The following is a 26,459-nucleotide window of genomic DNA, read 5'->3' as shown; positions in this document are numbered from 1 at the left end:
AATAACATAATGTGACTCTATATTTATGACAATCTCATCTTTTTGTTTTTGAAAAAAAATTTCTTGTGCTATATCTTGTATGTTAGGAAACATAAAGTTGAAATAACAGGATACAATTTAACATCTTTTCCAGAAGCTCTTCTACATTAGAAAATATAGAAAAAAAATTATTAATATTTGCAACAAACTCTTAAAAAGTATTTATTATCAAGTATAATATTCTTTCTTCTTGGTTCATTTCTTTATGGTACCCTGGAAAATAAAAAGTAATTTTGTATGCAATGTGTAGAAAAAATGACAGCAGAAGAAACCAAATTTAATAAACCAATTTGTTTAGTCTTATAGATCACAAAAATCAAACAATAACGTTTGTACTTTTCTTCAGTTGGGAGACTGCAAGCTGTTGCCACTTAAGGACTAATGAGATCCCAGCAGTCAAAGCATTTTAAAAACAATCCTGGGCAGTGTCATTGATGATTTACTCTCACTAAACATTAATTAGTGCTTTTACCATTCTACATTAATATCTCAACCTATACTACAACACTTAAGTATTTTTAAAACTAAAATCTTAATTTTTTTCATCACATAATGATGTAATCAAAGCATCAACATGGATTCTAATTGTTTAAAGTAGACTGAATGAAACAATGAAAATTACAATATATGTTTTATAACAGTACAAAAAACCATATATTTTACTATTTAAACATTACATGAAGTAAAAGGTTCCAGCAAATTTTCATTATCTGGTTTACAACTGATCGATAAATTATAAGGATATTGCACTAAATGTTTCTTTTTTCATTTTTCCTGTTTTGAATTTCACTGTCTGGTACTTTGAACATTAAACAATTATTAATTTCATTTAAATTTAGTATACACATCAATTAGAAGGTCCTTTTGCACTTACCTAGAGAACAGTATTTGATTTTGGAAGTAGACAACAAATCATTTATCTGGGAAACTTTGTGAGGCTCATCACCAAAAAGATATTTTTTTTCTATTCCAATTTATAGCATAGATAATCATTTTAGTAAAAATTTTTTGTTGAAAATCTTGTTAACATAATTTTTATTTATACAATATAAGTAATATGTATGAGTTATGGTTTATCAATCAATCCATTCCACCCATGTATTGTGATTTCTCTTTAATAATGAACTATTTTTCATTGTATAATTTAAACATTTTTTATAAAATATTACAGCAAATTAATGTAATGAGTTAACTAGAATAAAAACTTAATTGAAAACAATTCAGAATAGAACACGGAGCCTGAAAAGAATTTCTCTGAACACGGGGTCCGAGGTATTTTGAGAATTTGTCTACGACTTGGAGGAATGCATCCAACACTCTAGAAAGCCTGTGATCTTGACTGGAAATCTTAATGCTGAATGCTGTGAGCTTGGGGGAATGATCTCCACCCTAAGGGACTATACCTTGCCTACAGGATTATACCTTGGATGGTTGTGCACAATACTCGATCCAAGCCCATGTTCATCGGTCGTGAGAAGGGATCAGTAGTTGATGCGACCACTACATCAGATCGCATTGCATCTACTGTCAGCGGTTGTAGAATAATTCAAGAAGAACTTGCTAGCGATCATGTGATCTTCTTCACGATGGAGAGCTCAAGGCTTGGATGTGTCAGGATTCAGCAGTAGAAGCCCCCACTGAACTTCAGGCCAATCTATTGTAGACGACATTGCAGACAGAATTGATCCTAATGGTTCTATAACACCTGAAGAGCTAATGGCTGCACTGGGCGAAGAGTGTCATTGTGGTGGGCTTCTGGATGGACAGGCTAAGCGGACATGCCTGATCAACTGCTATATCCATGCAAGACAGATTCAAACCAATAGAGAAGATGGTGAGGTGTTGTTTGATATGTATGGTGGGGTTCCACAGAGGTTAGTTCTCGGACTGCTCCAGTGGAACCTTGCCTTTGACTGTGTGCTGTGCTTGGGCTTCCATGGTGATGATGAGCTGGTGGCCTATCCCAACGACCTGGCCCTCCTGGTAGGCAGCAAAACTGAGCTGGAAGTTGAAGAGGCTGCTAATCTAGTGGTCATGCAAATAGACAAGTGGCTAAAGTATAGAGGTTTGAATCTGGCTCTGACTAAGACATCAGTAGTCACAATTATGGAGAGGAGATGAATCAGAGACATGTCTGTTAGAATTGGAGATGCAGATATACCCACGTCGAGGACTGTAAAATACCTCAGTGTGTGGTTAGAGTCAAGTTGTCTACACAATCAGCACATAAAGAAGGTTATTGAGATTGCTAAAAAAACAACTGGTAAGCTGACTCAGCTCATGAGAAATCATCATGGACTGCGTGCATCCAGAAGGCGACTTATTCTAACAGTGACCTCTTCGATCATATTTTATGCGATCCCAGTTTGGTAGAGGCTTTCCAAAAGAAGAAGAATGTAGGTAAGATAACAGCTATACAAAGGCATGTGGCAATCAGTGTAGCACTCTCCTACAGAATAATCTCTAGGAGTGCAATTGAACTGATTAACGGTGTTCCTCCAGTGAAATTGAGGGCCCAGATACTATTATGTACATATAATGGGATGTCTAAGACTGAGGCTAAACATGCTTTACTTGAAGAATGGCAAGATGAATGGCCTCTGCAATGGGTGAATGGACGAAGCAAAAATACCAGGGGTACATGAGTGGGTGCAAAGAGGCTCTGTTAAGATAGGCTTCTATCTTTCCCAGCTTTTGACTGGACATGGGGATTTTGAGATCTATCTCCATCACTTTGGCAAACGAGAATCTCCTGAGTGCAGGTACTGCATGCAGTATGTAGATACACCTGAACATACTATCTGTTGGTGTAATAGGTGGGACGATGTCTGACAGACTCTACAGTTGATTTGGCTCACCCTTGAACTGACTTGTGAAAATATGCTTACTGGATGGAGACAGTGGGAGTCGATAGTGGAATTAGCAACAAGGATTCTCAAAACTAAAGATCGGGATGCTAGGAGTGGGATGGTATATGATAGGTAGGGACTTCAAGGGCAGCGTTGCTCAGGAGAAGATGACTCGCCGAGGTGGGCCGTCTTTGATGAGTGACCAAGAACCCCTCTTGCTCTGGGAAACAAAATGCCATAGTGCTGGCTGGAGCCCTCCCTCACTGGAGGGCACGATTAGAGGCAAAGGCAATGAAAATATCAGAGTCCCAGCTGGAGCCTCTCACGGGGGAGGGGCATCAATTAGAGGCATGGCAACATAAAAGGACTGAGTCTTTTTGCCAATGGGGTGATCCTCCGTGAGGCACAGCATAGCTGGATTTCACGGAGCTACCCCAAGGGATATGGCACCTGCTGAGGCTGTGTAATGCTTTGGCGCAGGACCTGCCTCAGTGGTAAGGGAAGAAAGAAAAAAAAATTCAGAATAGAAGAACTGACTGACCAAGTTATATGATAAGAGGAGAATGGTTGATTAAAGCAATGCTGGAAGAATCAGTAGAAGGTAAAAAAAGAAGAAGGCTACAGAAGGCAAAAATTATGGATGAAAATTAAACCTACACTTAAAATTTTTAAACCTTAAAATTTTAGCCAAGAATAGAGGTGGACTTGGTACAAGGGACCTGCCTCAGGGCAGGTAACCGAATGATGATGAGGTTGAATTAATATTAAAGAATTATATTTATTTCAAAACACTAAATCAGCTGATTCAGTGTACAATGCACAATCAAAAGTTTATTAACAGAATGCATTATGCATTTGCTAAGAGTAGATGTGTTATGTAGTTGCCTGACATTAAAATTAAATAAATAAATAAACAATAGCCAATAATGGTACATTGTTTTCCTTGCTTTTCAGTTTAACAGGGCTCTTATGCAAAAATAATTAAGTATCAGTAATTTGTAATTTAAGTATTAATAAAAAATAAATTCTGACAATGGATATTTAACGATCAAAGTAAACAAACAGTACTATAGTTTTCTAAAAAGAAATTTTTGAGCAGTATTTTGTTTTGTTTATAATTTTTACTAAAATTAAAAAAAAATATGAAAGTTTTTTTAAATTCTGAAGCAATATGTTTTCACTGAGAAATTTACTTTCTTAAATCTTTCCCTACTTACCAACTACGTACTAAAAAAATTTCCAGTTATGCGATTCTTGCTTGGTTTCAATTTTTAAAATGTTTGGTGTAAAATTAATACAACCAAGCAGAATCCAGTTCTTAGTACAGTAGCTAAAATGTAAATAGAAATTTTTCTGTGTAAAAATCTCTTTACATGTTGGGAATGGAATTAATGAACCCAGTACAACAATTACTGATGCTATATGTACATTCCCGATGCTGGGCAGCTTAATTAATATGAGATTTACAAATTTATAAATCTCATTTTCCAGTTCACAAAATCTTTTTTGGTAAGGTTTTCTTTACGACACATAGGGACACATGACTGTATTCAATGTTTTAACTGATTAAAATCTGAGTAACCACTTTTCCTTTATCACAGCATAGCAATCTCAACATCAAACTGCATAATTTGATTGGAAGTCAATTTGCTCGTCAAAAATAAAAATATTTTTTTAAAATAAATTTTGTGAAAATGAAATAGCATATTTTGTTTTGTTATTTTTTGAAAAATTACAAAGAAAGACTCTGTGTGTGTGTGTATGTGTGTGTGTGTGTGTGTGTGTGTGTGTGTGTGTGTGTGTGTGTGTGTGTGTGTGTGCGCGCGTGTGTGTATTATGTTCTAATACATATGAGCAAATTAATATCAATTAAAGAATCATTTTAATATGCTCTTATGAAATCAAAAATAAATATTTTTAATATAGTTCACGATATTAAAAATAGTTTAAAACAGATTGGCCCAATTCGGCCTTGAACAAATAAATTTTATTTTATGTAATCTATATTATTTTTGGATCAAAAAGTAACATGAAAAAAATGAGTGTCTTAAAAAATTAGTTGAGTAAATCATCATACATGACTGACCAGGTTGAAATTACAATAATGATAGATCTAGGATGGATAAATTGCTTAAAATATGCTTGTAAGAAACATATATACTCATGCAAAAATTGATGCATACATTTTTTAACACAATAAATAAATAATCCTTTCACAATAATTAACAACAAAAGATACAAAATTATTTCAGTAAATGTATAGAAATATGTACATAATAATAAAAAAACATAAGAAATTTAATTTATATTTTCTTTCTTTTCACAACTGCACATAAATGTGATATCTTAAATGAGAAAGGATGAACTCTATTTAAAAAAAAAAAGAAAGTTGGATGAGAAAAGAAAAAAGAAAAAAAAAAGGACTGATACAACATGCATGTCTTTATATACTTTATATATATATATATATATATATATATATATATATATATATGAACAAAACAAAAATTTCTTTGGCCTCTGTGTGATTAATGGAAAATTGTGATAGGCCAAAAGACAAACAAGAAAACATACAGAAGTAGAAGGGGTTTGACAGCATAAAGAGGAAGATGAGTGTAGGCAGGTGTTACATAGAGTTTATAGGGATCACAGGACGTCATGTTACCACTGCTCTGTCAACCTAAACAATACTCTTTACTTTCCTTTGCTACACAAAACACCCCTTCCTATCATTATGATCCTCTAATGTACTACATCTGACCCTTCAAATATCTTCATTTATTATTGTAAAAGAAGATGAGGAAATAATGAAATGTTCTAACAAATTAATCTTATACTAAAATCACCAAAAACTTCAAATATACTAATTCAAAGATTTAATTAAATTTAACACATCTTAATATTAAAGTAAAAAAAAATTTAATATTTTTTTAATATGTAAATGAGAAAGGAAGTTTAAGAAAATATGGCAACAAGTTATCTATAAAAAAAAATGAAAACAATTTATTAAGTTACCAAGCTTTTGAGCTCTAAATTTAACACCTATTTGGAATCTCAAAATTTTAAATTCTAGAAGTCTTTAATTTTTTTATATCTTAGACCAGATCCATGACACTGTCATTTAATCTTTCCCCTACCTTCATTATTGATTTTATAAAATTAAAATAAACAATTAAATCTTTTACTCTGATCAGTACATAATAATAATTGTATAGATCACACCAGGAACAGGTATGTGCGCTATATACTCTCCAGGGATAAAAAACAGGACTGCCTCAGTACCTACCTAAATAAATCTTAGTAAAACCTTAATCAAAACAGCAAAACAAAATGCACTATCAATAATAAAATAAAATATAGCTGTAGTTAAAATACACATTAAATATTGAAATTATAAAAACAAATAATATTAAAGGTAATATGCGAAGATTCTAAAAATATAAAATAACAAAATAAATTATAAATTGAGAAGGTGTTAATGAAAATTATTTGAGTATATTTTTATAGCCTTACTTAAGGGAGAAAGATTTATGGTTTTTTAAATATCTTATTATTTAGTAATATTTAAAAATAATCAGCAAAAGTTTTTCTCTAAAAGAAAATCCTTAATTTTATTTTAAATAAACTGGTGAGAACACTTTTAAATGGTATGGTAATTTATTAAAAAAACTGCAAGATCCTTCCTCATAAGCCGAAGTATTGTGTTGAGTTAACATGAAAACAATTCTTTTGTCTGAAAGGGACAGATGTACATTGTTTTTTTAAGAATAAGTGATTATTTTTTTCTAAAGATTGTACATTAATAAAAATAAATAAATAGATAAGTTAAGTTTAATTTATTGTATCAGTGTCCATGATTCATATTTATAGTCCAAACAATGATCTGATAAACCACTTTTATCTCGAAAATTCATTCTGATTTTTTTACAGCCTTGAAGAGATGGTATTATATTAGAGATAGGTATTACTTATTTTTTGATAAAAAATACTAAATAGTTTTAATCAAAAAAATTTAACACATAAAAAACAACAATCTTATTATTGCTTGCTACTTTCTTACATTTTGGATTTAGGCTGAAAAAAAGTGAATCCAATGTAATTTGATAGCCACCTCAGCCACTAACAGGTATTTGAGTTAACAAAGTCATACAATAACCCCATTAAGTCCCATTTAGAAATCAGCTGCACCATAACTAACAGACAATTTTCTGTCAGTTGATGGTGCTGATGCTGTACTTTGGATAAAAGTGCCAGTTTACTCAGCCACTGCACTGGGAATCAGGTCAATTTCTGTGACGCTTACATAGGATTCTCTATGATGTAAAACGCTTATACAAAAAAAACTGATATGGACAAACATAACTTCCTTGTATGCCTATTAAATTCATTTACACATTTTTTTTAAAATGAAAAGTATATAAAATTTTATTTCATTAAAAACTTCTTATATTTTTTCATATTTTTTTTTTTGTTACTGAATTATTATTCATCGTAAAAATGTTTTACAATGAAAGGGGTTAATAATTATTAATAAATCAATATATTTAAATTAAAAAAATTAAAAAAAAAAAGGAAATGAAGTCTGATTCAAACCGATGTGCCTTGCCCTGAGATACAAATATTTCATTAATTAAAATATTATTTGGCTATAACTCTGGAACAAGTGAAAAAAAGTACTACTTATGATATTTCATCGGAAGCTCTCAACGAGGGCTTATTACTGCAGTTAAGAAAAAGTCCAAAATCAATATTATTTTGGTTTTTTGGCTTTTTTGGACACTGTGGTTCAGTCGATTGCAATCAAAAGAGGAGGTGCAAAGGGGAGGTGATGTTACAATAGTCCTAAATCCAAAATTTCAACATCCTGCGGCTAATCATTTTAGAGTTATGCGAGATACATACATACATACGTACGTACAGACATCACACTGAAAGTAGTCAAAATGGATTCAGGGATGGTTGATCAAAATGGATATTTCTATTGAAATCTGGAAACAAATTTTTTTGCAATCACAATATTTCCTTTACTTCATACAAGGAAGAAAAAATGTAGCAGTTAAATATGATATAATGTTTCTAGGGCTATAGTTTAGCAAATAATGGAGCCGTAATGAATGGAACAATGCTCTTGCAGGTATTGTCTCACTTCATCTATTTCTCAAGAAATTATTAAAGAAATGGATGGAAATTAAACATCTATTGACACAGATGTTGAGAATTCGTGGAATAGTTAAATTATTATTTAGGGAAGATGAGTACTGTTGATGTAAAACAAATTGTTAGGGATGTAGGTTGTAGAGGGTATACTGAAATGAAACGACTAGCACTAGATAGGGAATCTTGGAGAGCTGCATCAAACCAGTCAAATGACTGAAGACAAAAAAAAAAAAAGAGTACTGTTGACTATACTTATGTAGATTATGAAGGGATTGTGAGGATGTTGCTCCCATACTATTGTTATCGAGTCATCTGTCACATTCTACTACCATAATTAGTAAATGATTAGTCTTCCAGAAATCTTCCAAGTGGAGGACTAGTGGAAAACTGCATCTGAATAAACACACAAGAGAATGTAAGCGAAAAGAGTATGGAAACATTTAAAATGTAATCTGATTTTGTGAATCAAGTGGTGAAGTGCAATATTAGTTGCAGAAATTTATAGTAGAAATTAATTTCTTCTGGCAGAATTTCTTTTTCACATCTATAATACAGGATTAGAAAGGTGCAACAGCCATAATTATAACTATAGGAAGTAACAAAATTCAGGGTTGTATCTAATAATAGGTATCAGATATTTTTTTTAAATCTATTCATATCAACCTGGTAGCTCTACACCATAAGAAAGGATGTTCCCCAGAAGAAAGGCAATTCTACTGGCTATATACCAAAGGGGTAGTACAGCTGAAGCAGTTCACTATAGACAGCACTTTTCCTGCTGAGTTATAGGTATCAGTAACTAGATCGATACAGTGATGAAGGAGTGAGGGATAGAAGAAAAGGGGGTGATAGTGAGGAGAGGTCAAATCCATACAGATAATTCAGAAGGCCGAGTAGTTTTAGTTTAATATTTAGAAGAGGATTTTTCTTGAGATTTGAACAAGGGACAGTATAGACTGAAGACAGTTACTACCATATTTCTATATGAAGCTATGTAGACTTCATCTGACAACAAATTTTTTTTTTTTTTTTTAAATATTTGGAGGCATTATGTGTTTAAGACTAGTTGGTAGTTAAATTCTTGCTTTTTTGTGTGTAACGCAATGGATTGAAGTCAATGTCTAATGATAATGGTTAATTTTAATGTTACAACACCTCAGTTTTTTTACCCGGTCACTCAAGGGACACATATTCAGTCCCAATTACTACACAAAACCAGGAACCAAATCGGAACAGATTGATGAATTTAATAGAATTTAAAAATGACATATCTTTTAATGATTTTTTTGTTTATTTTTTCTCATAATATACTAACACACTTAAGATGAATTGCAGTAGTACTAACTCAATCATCTAACTACAATACATAAAAAATATGCATTACCAGCAGCATTAACATTTCAACTTTTCCTTTTTAACAGTTTATTATTGAAACACCATTCGGTATTTAGTAAGAAAAAATAATTTATGCTTATGTCCGGGATAAAATGATATACCTAAATCCAATAAAATTTTATCGTTTCATTACTTCTAGAAAATATCAAGGAATAATAAACTGGAGGAAATGGATGTGAATATTTGTGTAATAACAAGTCAAAGCAACATTTAAACATTTTGTTACATTTTAGTGTTAAAACTGGAACAAGTTTATTAAAAGGTTATTAAGATAGTAGAGCAATATGCATGAACAAAAAGCCTGCATTTTGTATTAAATCTGTTCATAAGGAATTAAAATTTGTATTATTCTAGCTGATAAAATATATAATTAAAGCTAGTAATTTTCTAGTAAACATTTTTTATTGAAGTGATTCTATCAACTGCTGTTAATGGTTCTGAGTATGAAAGGAGGTACAGGTTGCTATTCTGTAATTCTTGGCCTAGTGTATCACTCCAAAATAGCTATTAAGAATTAACAGTGACAATGAAGAGGTTTATATCAATCTTTTGTCTGAATACAAACAATAGAAGAGAAACTTAATCTTTTTAATTTTAACAAATTTTACTGTTCTATTAAATAGATGTAAAGTGGATATTTCATTCAAGTAGAAAAAACTTCCTAGATAAAGCTATAACAACAGCGCACATGAAAACTAGTAAATTTCATATATAATAGGAATATAGCTTATAAAATCCTGCTTCTTTATCAGAAGACATTCTAATACTAGTTCAGTGTCATCTATCAATCATGTCATCCTATTTGTCTAAGTCTTCCTGGCAACTTTACTTCCTCACTCTCAATCCATACACTTCCTATTTTCTCGACTTCATCTCCTTGATTTATTCTTGCTTCGGTTTTAAATTTCTTTTTAAATATTCTTGTATTCCATTCAGTAACGAATATGCCCATTTTTAAGAAAAATAAAACTCATTTCACCATCATAGTCATCTGCTGTTCTAAATCTAATAAATAATTTAAAAATAATTCAGAGTTTAACAAATTTTAATATAATAAAAGAGCTGTGAACCAGCCATCATAATTTTTTCAAACATTTTTGGACAATTTATTTTTCTTTACAAACTCTGGTACACATTTAAATCTGTTATTATATCTCATTACTCCTAATTTTTGAAATCATTAATATTTAAGAAGAGAAATGGTGATAACTTATTCTACATTCCCATAAAAAAGAAAAATATTTTTCATGTGTACACAATAATATTTTTAATAAAATTTATTTAAATTTTACTCACTTTTTCAACGATCATTGTTAACGCTTCATCAGAAGATTTATGATATGCGTGAAGTACTTAGAATACAAAAATTTCTTTAAATAATAGAGAAAATTAAGAAAGCGTGTTTGTAGTCACAATTGAATAAAACTGAGTTTCTGGTTAGTTGATTGCTCTCCAGTTCCAATCTACTGTGTATTTTAAAAATATATTTGCTATTTACAGTAACAATGGCTCACTTAAAAAATATAAATAATTTTTTAATCCAGTAGTTGACTACATTAATAGCATAATAATAAAATAACCAGACAAGTTATCTAATGAAGTAGTAATGATTACCACAAAAAGGACACACAACAAAAAAGGGAAAATCGGTGTATAATGAGTAAAATTAATTGTACGAAACTTATTCTGCTGAGTGGATAAATTCAATAAAATGTCATATTTTTAATAAATGATTACGTTTAACATTTTTTTAAATATGAAGTTTGTCATACAGTGTAAGTATAACTACCAAAAAAAAATCTGTAAAGAAAATCAGAAGCAGCGAATAAGTTCAAAGTATAACAAGCATGAACAGTGGTAACTGGGAAAAGATATCTTAAAAAAAAAGATAATAAATGATAATCCTTGATAATAAATGAAATGATGTTTACAAATACATTTAATCGAATGAATTTGAAATTTACCTCACAAGCAATTCCCTGAGAGTAGCTTCGTCTTCCTCCGCCTCCGTCTCATCACTGTCCACCTGCCGGCGTCGCCGAGCGGGGGCGGGGGTCCTTCGAGGGGGTGCGGTCAGCTCTTCCTCATAGTCGTCCAGACCGGTCGCTAACACTCTCTCCGGTTGTTCGGGCCGAGGAGGTTGTTCGGGGTGCGAGACACGATCTTGCTCCCCAGTCCGGGACACTCTCATAGGGTGCCCAGTCCTTCTTGTTTCTCCCATGCTCCACCCATCACCTGCATTAAGCTTTTTAGTTTTAGCGACTAACAACACACCCGAATAAAAAGCACCGAAATATATTAATCATCCGCTAAGCAAATTATAGTATATCGCAAGGTTAATTTACAGTGCAAGAATCAATCATACAAGTGGTTTTAAGTACCAATATTACAAGAAAATTCCTCGCAAGCATATCAGTAACCGACAAATCATTAAATTATAAATTTGTATTTTCTTATTTCATTTAATGCAATTATTTTTTAATTTCTAAACAAGTCATAAAACTAATTTTTACAACACATAACATCAAACGTAAGTAAAAATAAATACTCCGTCAGGATAAAAGTCCAAATACAAACATACAGTTTGAGTAAAATTTCTACCAGAAATAAAACTGAATTACAAAGAATATCAAAGAACAGCGCTAAGTTTTTAATGCAAAATAATAATGCATAGCTTTAAGGTGAAGGAATCATTGAAAAAAAAATAATGCTGTTTCAAGTTCATTAATTTTTAATTTGGCACTTTTTTAGTTATATTAACATCAAAATATAATGTCGCAATCAATTTATACTAATATTTCAGCAATAAAGGTGTACCATTCGCATACAAAAAATTTAAATAATGAATCTACTCTGATGTTTATATTTATTTTAATTCACATTCAATTTTAATTTGAGAATGCAAAAAATAAATATGCAACTAATTTTTAGGTAATACATACATAAAACTTAACAAAACCAAACAAGAAATGATGTAGTAAAAATATATATACTTAGAAAAATTTAATCTATTATTAAGTGCATTTACACAATTCAGCTGCATATCTATTCAATAATAACTAGGGATAGTGAGAAAAGGAGATAATATTAAACAACCACTAAATCAGCCAAGAAATCAAATCTCTACTCACACCAAAAATAAAAAACAATTTATGAATCCAGTTGTCATGATTGACAAAGGTTTAGTAACGTGCATCTCTTGTATCAGTCATGTCAATTTTAAATCTCTGCAATCTATAGCATTGAGCATACAAGATATTGTAAAGAATATACTAAAATCCTGAATAATATGTAAATAATGCTTGTTTTATAAACCATATTGTAAATGATCAAATATAGAACATGATATTCAGACATTTTTATCCTTATTTTCAAAACGACACAAGGAAAAAATACTTTCATTTTGTTAAATGAATGAGGAATAGGACACGATTCAGTTTGGTAGGTCCAGAGATCCAGAAATAACATAACAAAATAAAAATTATAGGATACAGGATCAATGACTTTTTTGGATGGTTTTATTTTTAGTAATTAATACTGACAAACCAGTAATTTGTAAATAAAAAAATATTTCTAAAAAATGTATATTTTATGTTTAAAAAATAAACAGTATCCATTAGGTTTCATAGATTATCAACCAATGGTAATAAATGAAAATGAACCACAGAACAGAAGAGTAAATTTAATAACTTACCGATTCAGAGATACTTTACAGTTCTTAGAATTCAGTTTAAAACAGTAAAAAATTAATATAAATAGTGTCTGTATTTAATTGCTTTAAGTACAGTAATACTAATATTTAATAAAAATAAATGAACAGAAGACAAATAAATAAAAAAAATCTTTCAATCTGATCACTTCTGCATCAAAACATAAGTTGAGAAGTACAAACAAATATTCTTTATATTTGGAGATGTAATATTTTTTGTTTCACCTTCATTGTCTTTTTTTTCAAAATTATGATTATTGAATTTTTAATAATGCAATCAAGATCTATATATATATATATATATATATATTTACTGTAAATTATAATTAAAGATCAAGGCTGAATAGGTGAAAGGAGTGAAAAACATCTTTCTATTTGGGGGGGGGGGGGAGTTCTATTTTATTTCCAAAACCCATGTTCGTAACAAATTTACATTTTATGAAATGGATCCACTTAAGTCTCTTAGTGGAATACTAAGAATTGTGTTTCTTTTTTTTTTTAATAATTAATTTCCAAAGTATAAAAGTATGGGTTGAAATGATACATCTTACGTTAATTCTTTAACTTTCTAAACAGGTAGAATTTGTACAATTTGATCTAATTCAGTTATTATTTGGCTGACAGAATTCTGAATGAATTTATTGGTGATAAATTTTAGGGGGTAAAAGGTATTCAAAAGCAAAAACTCAAAATTTCAATCTTTTGAGATAGCTGAATTTAAAATTTTGCACATTTTTTACTGAGATAGTACTCAAGAAAAATAACACAACTAGAACTTTAATCCTTAATAATTTAAAAAGCAATTAGAATAACAATTTATATAAATGTATGTGAATGGATACATGAAATTCACTTGCTCACTTATCACAGTATTTTCCAAACTTCTCATTTTAAAAACTGAAAACTTTGAAGAGGGTTGCTTATGTACATGTACCCTATAGGAAATAATTTTTAAATAATCATTTATCAAAGCTTGAACAGCTCTCCTGACAGTTTAGTTATCCTACAGTTGGAAACGGGTGAACACCCAATAAAATCTACCGTGAGCTTCTAGCATTTTAGAAATGAAAGGTCTCCTTCAGGTTAATTTTTATTTTATTCTTTTAAGTAGAAAAGAACAGTAGAAAAAACAGTAAAAAGTAGATATTACTATTGTAAAAAAAAATTAGATTGGTTTTCTGATTATTTTTCCTCTACTCTTGTTAACTGAAAAAAACATTAACATTTATAAATAAAGAAAAAACTAATTTTATCATAATTAAATGCTCAGATTCATCAGGTAAATTTTATTAAAAGTTGCCCAGATGGCTCTTAAATTCAGCTGAATTGATCTAGATTGAAATAGGTAGTGGGTAACTGAAAGTTAAATGGAAAGAGCAGTATTTCATTGTCAGAAATGAAGCATGTTTTGTTTAAGACATTGTCAGATAGATTTATAATGACAATTCATTTAATACAGAAGGAACCTTCTTCAAAGGTATCTAAATGAATAATCTCACAAATGGGTGAAAATATACAATTACAATAAAAGATCTAAAAGAAATCAAATAAAATCTTACGCCAGGATATAAATAAAGTATAAAAAGAAAAAGATTGAAATCATTATTACTCATATATGATTTATTTAATGATTAGCAACAATATTTTACTCCATATTACAGTAAAAACTCCAAACAACACAGACCACTGTTGATAACAGGGAAACATTTAACCTTTTTAGAGGGGGAACAATACAGAGGTTTTAGATATAGACATGATAGATTTAAAAATTTTGCTTCAAAAAACTCTTCTCAGTGAATAATTTTTAGAATATAACTCTCAGAAGTAAAGAATTAAAGAACAAATATAAAGAGAAATTAATTAATGATTTTAAAACAAATATCATTTGTTTAATCTATAGAAGTGAAAATGAATAAAGACAGACATAATAACAACAGTCATATGAATAGTCTACATGATTACTAAGTGTGCAATAGGGCACACAATGATTCATTACAAGATATACGTACAGCAGCAACATAACACATCTGTAATACTCATGCATGAACAGCCTAACATCCAATGGTTAGATATTATATTAACAACTGTACTGCGATAACATAAATGTAACAATGATTAACAGGGTAATAATAATTCACATTCTAATATTAAACATATAAAGCTGCTTCAACTAACAAATATTGCTGTCACAGAATTACTCATAGTTATTAATATATACATATTAGAAAAGTATTTAGTGTATAGATATGCAAGTATGAAAAATATATACACAAGACCTTTCATTCAAGAAATCATTAGAAAATTGAAATAACATTTATATTTCCAAGATAATTCTTCATAATCTGACAGAATAATGCCACACACAAGTAATTAAATTTTATTACAATAAGAGTTAGAAAGAAAATAAAATGAAGTTTTTAATACTTTATTGTAGTGAAACACGAAACAAAAAAATCAGAAATACTTAAAGAACATAACTTTTTAAATGCGATTTAATGAAAGAATGTTGGTAATTACGTAGGTCAATAAATTTGGCATTATCATCTTTTTTCTTCGATAAATCAGAAAAAAACAATTGAGGAAAATTCTCACAAATATAAGAACATGATAGGTAGGTCAAGTATTATAACACCCAGTGTTAATCAGTTTCATGACAGAAATACAGAAGGTAAAACTTTTAAGGAGAAAGATCTAACAAAAGATGAGGCAAACAATGAAAATAAAAATTAGAAAAATATTAAAAACTGATAATGTAGGTTTTTTATAACGAAAAAGAGGGAGACGTCAACTGTAGCGGTCAATTCCTTTTCACTGTGGTAGAAACACTTTTGTCTCCTCTTGATCTTGAGCAACATAATGATATAGATTGCAGTAAGGTGTATGTTAGCTACCAAAACCCAACAGTAGTGTACAGACCCACAAAAGACTCATCACACTCACAAAAGAAATTAGAAAATTAAAGTTGTTTCCATCTTGCCTGCTTTACTGAACTGAACACAGTACATCTTTGTTTGTACAATGCACATCTAAAACCCTAGTCCACTAAAACACATGTGATATTCAGTCCTGTAAGCGACACCTTCCTTCAGTATACCAAAAAGGTTGACCGTACATTTAACAATACTCTCTGAAAAAACAAATATAACTGGTGGCACTTGTACCACATACGCTTTACATATTTCACAGCTGCAAGAAAGATATGTAGCTGATGAAATGTAAATGAAAGATGTGCAGAGGAGATGAAGTGATTTTTCATGTGAATGTGATCTACAAGATTACAGAGAAATGAATTATACAAATTTAAGTTTAATGCTGTCAAAATTGCAATGATGTCATGTCCTTTTTTTTGACAAAGCATAATAATCATTATTTAAACTGTATTTCAGAACACTTAATATGTTTAATAAGTATACATTTGGGTATAATTTTGGATGAAAAATTGACAAATAAATCTCACTTGCAGATGCTTTCCACAAAGTAGTTAGTTTAGTTTGTTTAGAAAAATTGTTCAGTTTGTAGGCAGGGGATTCAAATTTATTTTCTTCCCCCTACAGATAATGCACCATTGTTGAATTATACAACTAGTCGAGCTGACAGGTAAAATTCTGTTAGTTATAATAGGATTTTACTTATAGAGGCTAATGTCAATTTAAGTTTATAAGTCTGAGTTTTTTCAGGATGTAAGTCAATTGATTTAAGGGCTTTTCCTAAAGTTAGTTCAGCTAAAGAGCAGTAAATGATATGAATAGTAAAGAACATGGCAATTAAGACAGAAAATTACTCTGGTTTGTAGCTTTACATATCATTACTTTTCACATATTTTTCATCATTTATTTAAAACTTAAGTGGCCATGGATAATTTATTGAACACTTGAAAAGTGATTAAAATTCAATCGTTTATTAGAAAAGATTAGTTTGTACATTTTATTTCACGTTACATCCTATCTTGTTTTATCGACAGGTGTAGGGATTTGTGAAAAAACTGCATTTAAAAATGCATACAGGAGATTTCATACAATGAGAGGTAATGTTCAGTTGAATGGAAACTTTGTAAATTTGGTATTATTTCATTAATAAAATCTTGAAGAGAAACTTATTTTTGCAGCAGAATTTATTAAGTTAATAGATCAACAAATTTGATTAGGCAGGCAAAGTGGGATTTGTTTTGTTTTTTTTTTGCTTGATGATATTGCCACATTAGCTTGAAGTTTGTAGGTGGGATGTGGAAATGGAATTTTATAGCGTATGACAAATGCCAAGCCTGATCAGATTTCAAACCTGGGACCTACAGATGAAAGGCCAAGACACTACCACTCAGCCATGGAGATTGGCAATTTTGATTTTCTGTTGCTGATACAAACCAAAAAAAAAGTCCTGTCAAGTCCCTACTGGATTCATTCCAGTTCTTAATGCCTTAAGGCAATAAATTTTTACAACTGTATATCTAATTATGAGCACACTTACAAATATTTTTTGTATTCTTACACTGGAAGGTGAAAAATGAGAAAGGAGAAAGAAGTGATCGTTATGATCATTAGACTGTATGAAACAATAGTGAATGGGGATTGGTTGCACCTACTCCCTAAGGTGGGTGTCTTCAAATTGAGAAAAAGTATAAAGTGATAGATTAAACCTTTCCTATTATAAAATCATGCAATATGCGCGTATATACTTTCTCTATACAGAAGGAGAAAACAGCAAACCTGTTAAAAGATTAACACAATATAAAGCAACAGAAAACTAAACCCACAAGGTAATAAATATAATTAAAATTTACTAAAAGCAAACTTAATATTAGTTTTCCATTTGTAAAATGCTCTAAGTTTCTGCCTTATTAGCAGAAAAATGTTGACGATAAATTTTAGAAGAATAAAAGAACACCAAGAACTATTTTCAAGTGCTCAGTTTATTTTTAGTATCATGTTACTAATATATCTGAGTTAACAGGATTCAACCAATGGCATTTTCAGATGAAGATCATCCTAAGATTGGACATTATGAGGCATTCCAAACCCCATAGGGGAAGACGCCCAACTTGTGTGACGATTCCAGTCGCCACACCCTCCCCTGTTCCTAGCCCTAATGGGCTTTAACGGGAACATTATGAGGCAGCATTACTTCAAGAAATATGCATGTTTGTTTGAGCCTAAAATAAAAGATCCAGTGTTCATAATAAATAAAAAATTGAATAGAACAAGATTTTAATCTTTAAATTATTCAAAAAACTTAACATCTAATCATAAATTATGAAGAAACAATTCAACAGTTACAATTTTTTTTATTTTTATAAATAATTCTGCATAAAAATTTAATTTATGTTTTATATACATAAACCTCAAAAAATAACAACTTAACCAATAAACAGTAACAGTAACAGTAACAGAAAAACCTAAAAAAAAAAAAAACTAATACTAATAGTTGACTTTCATGGGATCCCATATCATCAGTAACAATCCTATAATGACTTCAACACACAAATAAACAAAAAAATGAAAATATTTAGAGAACACAAACACATTAATAACCACAAATACAACTCCAATTTACATTACAGTTTGGTTACTACAACCACAATAAATTTGGTGGTTATTAGTGTATTTATGTTTTCTAAATTTTTAAGTTTTTATTTATTTTTTTTATTTGTCTGATATAATTATAGAATTGTGTATCAACTGATGATGCGGGATCTTGCGATAGTTGACTATTTTTATTAATTATTTTTTTTTTAGGTTCTTCTGTTACTATGTTTTGGTGGTTAAGTTGTTATTTTTTGAATTTAATTAGCACAGCGGTCAATATGTTGATGACATATAAACTTGTATTACATATGGAAGAAAGAGACAATAAAGCTGCATACAGTCTAATGGGGAGGAGATTGTGCCAGTTTTTTATATAACTTATCAAAATCAGTTGATAATTAATTTAAAATAAACATATACTATCTATAATGTAATTAAATATTATTAAAATTTATTAAATTAGTATTCTAGCAAAAATACAATCAGTGATAAAAATCAGTTAGAATTAATCAAGAAATTAGTATGACACATTTTTATTTATTTTTAGAATAGATTTATTTTTACTAAATGTAAAAGTTAATAAAAATAATTGCATTAAATGTTATTTAAATACTGAAAACTGCACCCATTAATAAAAAAAAAACAAAAAAACTAAACATACATTTTTTTTTGTTAGTATACCAAATAATGCAATACAACTGTTAACCAATTTTTACTCATTATTATAACTAAAATAAGTTTAAAAAAAATATATTTATATACACTCACATCAAGTGGGATTCCTAACAGTTCCATGATGAACTAATTTATATTCTCATTTATATTACGTCGGTCGATGAGATAAAATAACCGCAGGCAATGGAGACCTAAAAATAAAAATAAACATCATAAATAAAATATATAATAATAATTAAAGTAATTAATAAAAATATACAAGCCAATCGCACCATATGACACGTAAACTCTAAATAAAATTCAACTGAAATAATCTATGTAAAAAAGTAAAATTATAAAGACAATTCCTTTAGAGTCTAATAATTTCACAATACTTAGAACATGTGAACAAGCACTCTATAAATAAAAGTAAGTGAAGTAAGGAATAAATGTCAACAGTTAAAAACGTATTTAATAAACTGGTTTCTAGAGACTCCTTAAGTTAAATTAAGAGTACTTGGAGCAATTATGTATTATTATCCGTAGTTTGAATGTCATCTTATACTAACGTGTAAGAGATTTCTTGTTACTTTTACAATCTCACTAACAAAAGAAAACACCTACGTTTGAACTATTATAATTGTTGAAAATAATCACATCAAATTAATCATAAATTAGTAAATTTTTACTAATATTTTAATAACAACTCAAACAATAAAAAAATTATATACGTATACACATAAGCAAGTATATAACAATAGGTAACATATATCTGTTACAAAAATGGAGAAAAGGATATTTTTAGGCCCTTTTATGTATATATAACAGTATGGTAATGATGAAATTTTACATTAAACAATGAGGATATAGAGCAAATAGAATGACTCATGTTAACAACATTTACTCAGTTGAAAGCAGACAAAGCCTATTTTGATAACTACATGATAGAAGGAAGCCAGTAACTATACGAGAGAAGAGACTAAATGGAGGAAGGAATCCTTCCTTTTAAAAGGAAGAGAAGGTTGCTCTGTGGGTAATTAAACAAAGATTAAGGAAAAGACTAGGAAATGGCTATTTATGGAATGTAATATTCTACGGTACTGAAACATGGACGCTAAAGAAACAGTATGAAATAAGATTAGAGCACTTGAAATGTGGTTGTGAAGAAAAACGAATGTGTACGAAAGGAGGATAAAGTAAGAGATGAAGTGCTATGAAGGATTGAGGAAGAGATGCTTAAATATTCAAGAAGAAGAAAGACAAATTGGATAGGATAATGGTTGAGAAGAGAATATCTGCTAAATACGACAGTTGAGGGAATGCTGGATGGAGATAAGAAAAGAGAAAAGATAGTATCAATTAAGATCAGAGGAAGATACAATAACATTAAGAGACTGGCATAGAATTGTGAAGCATGAAGAACTGTTAAGAAAGAACCTAAGGATCTACCAGACATGTTGTGCAAGGACCTCCAGAAGATAGAACAGACTTGATTGACTGATTAATGTATGATTTCCAAGCTGGATAAATTTGATAAGCAATTAGAAAAATTTTGATTTCTTTTTTCGTGATGTTACTCTAAATACAGTATAAATTTGATTTTAAAAACTTCATTTGGTCAAGAGGTTCAACTGAGATCCAGAATTTGTTTACTAAGAATTTTAATTTTTCTTTTCAACTATACTTTAATATTGCATAATCTTCAAGGTAAAAAGTCATTTTATCAAGGGGGTCAAATAGACCCAAATCTTTTCATTTTTATTATATTGTGTTTTGATTATTTGTTTATATATATATATATATATATAATTATGAATTTGCAATTTAGCATCCTAACAGTATATAATAATTATTATCAACAATAAAAAATCACTTGCTGCTTACTTTTTATTTTTTTAATGTTTACATTAGCGCTTTTTTGCAGTGCTTACTGTTTCATTAGATGTATTAATTAAAACTTAAGAATTTTATAAAGAAGGATGTTAATTCTTCTTAGTCAGATTGTTAAAAATCTCTGCTGGAAATGATTTTAACAGTTTGTCTAGAAAGAAAAACCATCCTTCTTTTTTAAGTTTTAATATATCAGATGAAGCGGTGGCACACTGTGAAAACGTTAATATAAACATTTAAAAAAAAAAACAAGTAATTGATATTTTTTATTTTATTTATTACTGATAATATATACCTAATATTTCATCAGTAAGTACTGATAATGATTGCTTAACAATCGAAATGGTTACCTAATTTCAGATTTTTCCTACTTTCAAAGTGATTGAAGTACTATTTTTTTTTTTTTTTACACAATAATTCTATTTACATTTTATTATTTATATTTGCTATATTTTTATAATAATTCATATAAATTAAAAACAAATAAAGTAAATAAATATATAAATCAAAATTGATTGATTGATTGTTTTTATAGTGTGAAAAGGTAAGTAAATAAAAATGAGATGAAAAGAAAAAAGTAAAAAGTAGAAGGAGAGCAAACATAACATCAGTTATCACTAAAAACATATCCTCAAAAATTTATTACTGACATAAAAAACTTAATAATCATAAAAAAATATTATTACAGTTATTAAACACAGTTAATTTTATTAAACAATTCAAATAAATTTTACAATATGATATCTAAATGCTATTTTATTACTTCCATTTATAATAACTTATAATCAACTTTCAAGTAAAAAACGTAAATAATCAAAATTTAATTTTATATGATAAAATGTTAAGTTCATAATCACTTATAAGTATGATATTAAATACCTTCAAGTGATGACTATAATTGACACATATATATTTATGTGATACCAAGTTACAGAATAACACAGCACAGTGACATGTTAACAGTACTCTGCAGAGATGCCAAAGCATCTGTACACAGTACGATGTGTGAATCTAAATGAACCTGTAAATGTGTATTCTTGGAGAGATTCAAGCCGTCCACTCCTAAGACATCTGGTAAATTGAACTCCAACCACCAAAGAACACTGGTATCCATGATCTAGTATCCAAATCCAAATAAAAGAAACTATCTACTAAAATTTGAAGTTTAGAACTCTATAATTTGAAATCAACTGATTTAAAATGATTAGTCTGACTAGATCAATCTAGTGGGCTAAATAAAAAATATTGAAATCAATATTTTTATTCTAACAGAAGGAGAGTTTTTTACCTCAAGAACGTAATTCTATCAACATCGACATACTTTGTAACACAATATTGCAAGTTAATGATATTTTTCAAAGAAAGGTTGGGCAGATAGATACTGTATTATGTAGTAGATAGCCTAACAAACTGGGTGGATGCCAAGAGTGTAACACTACACACAGGATGCCAAATGATATTGAAAAAATGTACAAGTAGTATATAATTTATGAAAAGTAATATAATTTTCTGAGGAAAAGGGAAGAACTATCAACATATTCAAAATATTTTTAAAAAATCTACCACAACAAATTGTATGAAAGGGAAAATTATATATATATATTTTTTTTTTTTTTCATTAGTGAAATTTTTGTTGAATCTGAAAGTTTTCATTAATAATAAACGGTAATGAATAGTTTTTCCTTAATTAATTATAGGTTTAATGCACTTTTCTATTTCTTTCTAGTACTAATTATTTTAACAAAAGCTTATGCGTTAGAACCTACATCTTCAATTATTTGCTTTATGTTCTAACATCTGCTTACCTCTATAATTTTTATTTAATACACCTCATTCTATTTTTAAATTAACTAACCCTGGTGCTACTGTACGTGAACTACCAAGCTAATTTTTCTTTTAATAAGAATTTTCTGTAGGCTCCTTTTTCCTGCTATTTGTTTGATAACTTCTTCAAGTAGAATTTTTTCAACCATCTAATTGAGTACTTAATTATTATTTAAATACTTTTAAATTATTAATTTTCTAAATTTTAGAACGTATTAAATAGCTATTAAGATTCCTTAACTTGTTTTAATTATATAAATAAATTTTTAACAACGAATGAAACTTCATCTTAATCAGAATCTGATTTAGCTGCTTGTAATAGCACATGTCTCCCGGGTTGTAGATAGAAAGGAGCTACAAATAAAAAGAAAATGAAATAAATAGTCAGACAGGTAACGGCTGAGATGTTAAGGAGCATTCTCTATGGGGAGGAACTTGAAACATATTAAAATATACCACAAATCTATGAATATACCACAAATACTCTAACACAACTGATTACTGGGTGCTTTTAAATAAATCAAAGTGTATCCCTAATGCAGAAGCTTCCACATCTGTGAAAAGTAAATAGCCACACTGTAGATGCTATCACAATGAATAGTTATAACCAGAAAGGCCAGACAAAGAAATGACTGAACCCCTAAAAGGAGGCAAAAGCTGTTTTAGTAGTTGTTAAGGGCACTGACTACTCTGACAAATGTTTGGTTGGTACACTCTAAAAAACAAACATATATGTTTACAGTTTTAGGCTGTCTCTTAAAACGGAGAAACACGTGGTTTCAACAAATCACGACTGCCTACAAAGTTAAGTACGATGTAAATGCAGTTAACAATTGTTTCCAAACCGTAATTTCCGGACAAGGGAATATTTCTTAGCCAGCACGATCCCAAATCTTACATGGGACTATTGAAAAGTAAGGTAAATTCATCTCAAACGAAAAGTTTAATAACTCAAAGAAAAATTCGTCAGAATTATGAAAATTCCTTCAAATATAATACATCGTTTGGTTGAAAATATAAGAACTCGACTTGAAGGTTGTGCTTACTGAAATTGGTCACCTCCAGGATATAGTCAGCAAACCACCTAGTGGTCTAGTGGTAAACGCGTCTTCCCAAATCAGCTGATTTGGAAGTCGAGAGTTCCAGCATTCAAGTCCTAGTGAAGCCAGTTATTTTTACACGGATATGAATACTAGATCGTGGATACCGGTGTTCTTTGGTAGTTGGGTTTCAATTAACCGCACATCTCAAAAATGGTGGAACTGAGAATGTACAAGACTACACTTCATTTTCACTCATATATATCATCCTCTGAAGTATTATCTGAACGGTAGTTACCGGAGGCTAAACAGGAAAAAGAAAAAGGACAGTCAACAGAACTTTGAATGTTTTAAAGTAGAGTTAAATATTATTAAATAAATATCAATTTTAAATAAAGTTTATTTTTTAAATATATGAATTAAACAAAAAAAAAAACTACTTATGCACGACTTAAAAAAAAAGAAAAGCATGGGGTGCGCTCTAATTATAATGTCGTACATGAGAACGCGCCTTACAGTTTCCTTTTTAGTCATGTAGAAATAGCTGCTGATTTTCTAAGTTGAATCCTAGTAAAAGCTATTTGCTTTTACATGGATTGAAATTCTGGACAATGGATACCGGTGTACTTTGGTGGTTGGGGTTCAATTAAACACATATCTCAGGAACAGTTGGCCTGTATCTGCACAAGACTACACTTCATTTACATGTCATATGTATCATCCTCATCTCACTGGACCTTGGGGGGAAGTTCTTTACTGTTCACTAGTTGATCCCGTTGAAGCCCACCAGGGCTATGAACGGGGGGGGGGGGGGTTGTGGCGAATGGAAGCGTCACAATGCGAGTGTCTTCCCCTACGGGGTTGGGATATTCACTACTTGAACAGACTGCAATGTACACATTAGAAAAAAAAATAATAAAAAAGAAATTTTCTTTAAAGTAATTTTTTCAAAGGTAATTTTCTAGAAACAAATAGTAGGAACTGATTCTACTTATTAATTTTTGTTTAAGAAAAGCATGTTTTTAAAATTAAAAAAAATTTTTTTTATTTTTTGCTCACAGAACCGAGTTATTTGACGTCATGTTTGAACAAATTAAATTCTCTTACGTTAATCTCTTTGTAAATTGTTCTTAAGACTTTACAATTAGAGAGTGCACTACGCTTTTCTTTATAGTCGTGCATAAATAGAAAATTTTTTAAAAGTAATTTTCTTGACAAGGAAATTCATTTTTTCTCATTCATTCACGTTCATAGAGAATTGTTCACTCTCATCGCTCAATTAACATTCATATTAAACGTTTTACTCCCACGGTTACGTACAGCTGTACAAAGAGAAAGGATGGTGATCAGTTAAAAAAATCTATCAGGTTTTGAAAAATCTCGACGTTTTACAAAAAGAAAAAAAAGAAAAAACATTTTTCCGGATGTCTGTGTGAAGTACAGTTTTATATATTTATATTAGTATATATGTATGTATGTATGTATGTATGTATGTACCGCTGCTTTTCGCTAAATATTTTCTGGCTAAATGAACTGATTTTGTTCAAAATTAGTCAGTTGGTATACGGGGAATTTATCGCTTTAATATTTTGTCCAAATTTGCGCCTTTATTCATTTTTGACTTTTAATTTAGGAGGTTTAAAAAAAATTGAAACTTCAAAAAAAAACTTCAAACTTCTTTATCACCACCACCGAAACTTCCATGTATAGAATTTTAGTTTTTTGTTATACCTCAGCCGTAAGAAGCAATATTTTTTTAAGATAATCACATAGGGATAAATAATCTTATATAAATTTTTAACATACATGTTTGCAAATTTTTTTGACTTTTAAGATTTGACTCGTAATTTGCAAATATATTGTGACAAAATTAAGGAAAATGTTAAAAACGGTTAAATCCGATCGAATTGAAACCATAATTACTATTTACGCACGCTTCGAAATCATGAATAATCAGGATCATGATTAAAGATAAAAATTTTAATTCATGAATCTAAATTTTATCCCTAAAAAAATAAAATTTTATAACGATAATGAAACTAGTCGATCCTTTAAATAAAATACAAAAACCTGACCAACGTATAGCATATTTTTTCTACTCGCCGTAGAATAGCCAGTTTTCGAAATACAGTTTCAGTTTTAAGTGGGGAGTGGGAAGGAAAAGCAACTCAGTTGCCAGCTTTTTTATAATCAAATGTTATTTAATTTCATAATGCCTCTTATACACCGGATTGTTTACTTAAAATTAAATTCAGTTTGACATTTATGTACCCAGGCAAAGGGAAGTCACTTCATCAGCTAATAATTGCTTACTTCTACAGTAAAGTTTACGGTATCAATTCCCGGTTCTGAATATCACAATTTAATTTCATATGAATCCGTA

The 26,459-nt window shown here is 29.8% G+C and overlaps 1 protein-coding gene across 2 annotated transcripts in view; it reads right to left on the bottom strand.

Annotated features, from left to right (window-relative positions):
- The window catches only part of Glut1 (Glucose transporter 1), a 205,386-nt gene that overhangs the window by 84,623 nt on the left and 94,304 nt on the right, over positions 1–26,459 (bottom strand). For both annotated transcript variants that reach the window (XM_075372491.1, XM_075372493.1), the window contains exon 2: positions 19,437–19,534. In XM_075372491.1, the coding sequence (XP_075228606.1) occupies positions 19,437–19,463 (27 nt within the window). In that variant the 5' untranslated portion in view covers positions 19,464–19,534. The remainder of the gene's footprint in view (positions 1–19,436; positions 19,535–26,459) is intronic.

Source organism: Lycorma delicatula, chromosome 8 (assembly GCF_047948215.1).
Source record: "Lycorma delicatula isolate Av1 chromosome 8, ASM4794821v1, whole genome shotgun sequence".
NCBI classification, from domain to species: Eukaryota; Metazoa; Arthropoda; class Insecta; order Hemiptera; family Fulgoridae; genus Lycorma; species Lycorma delicatula.
Note: the sequence above shows the minus strand (reverse complement) of the source record. Positions and strands in the feature narration are given on the sequence as shown.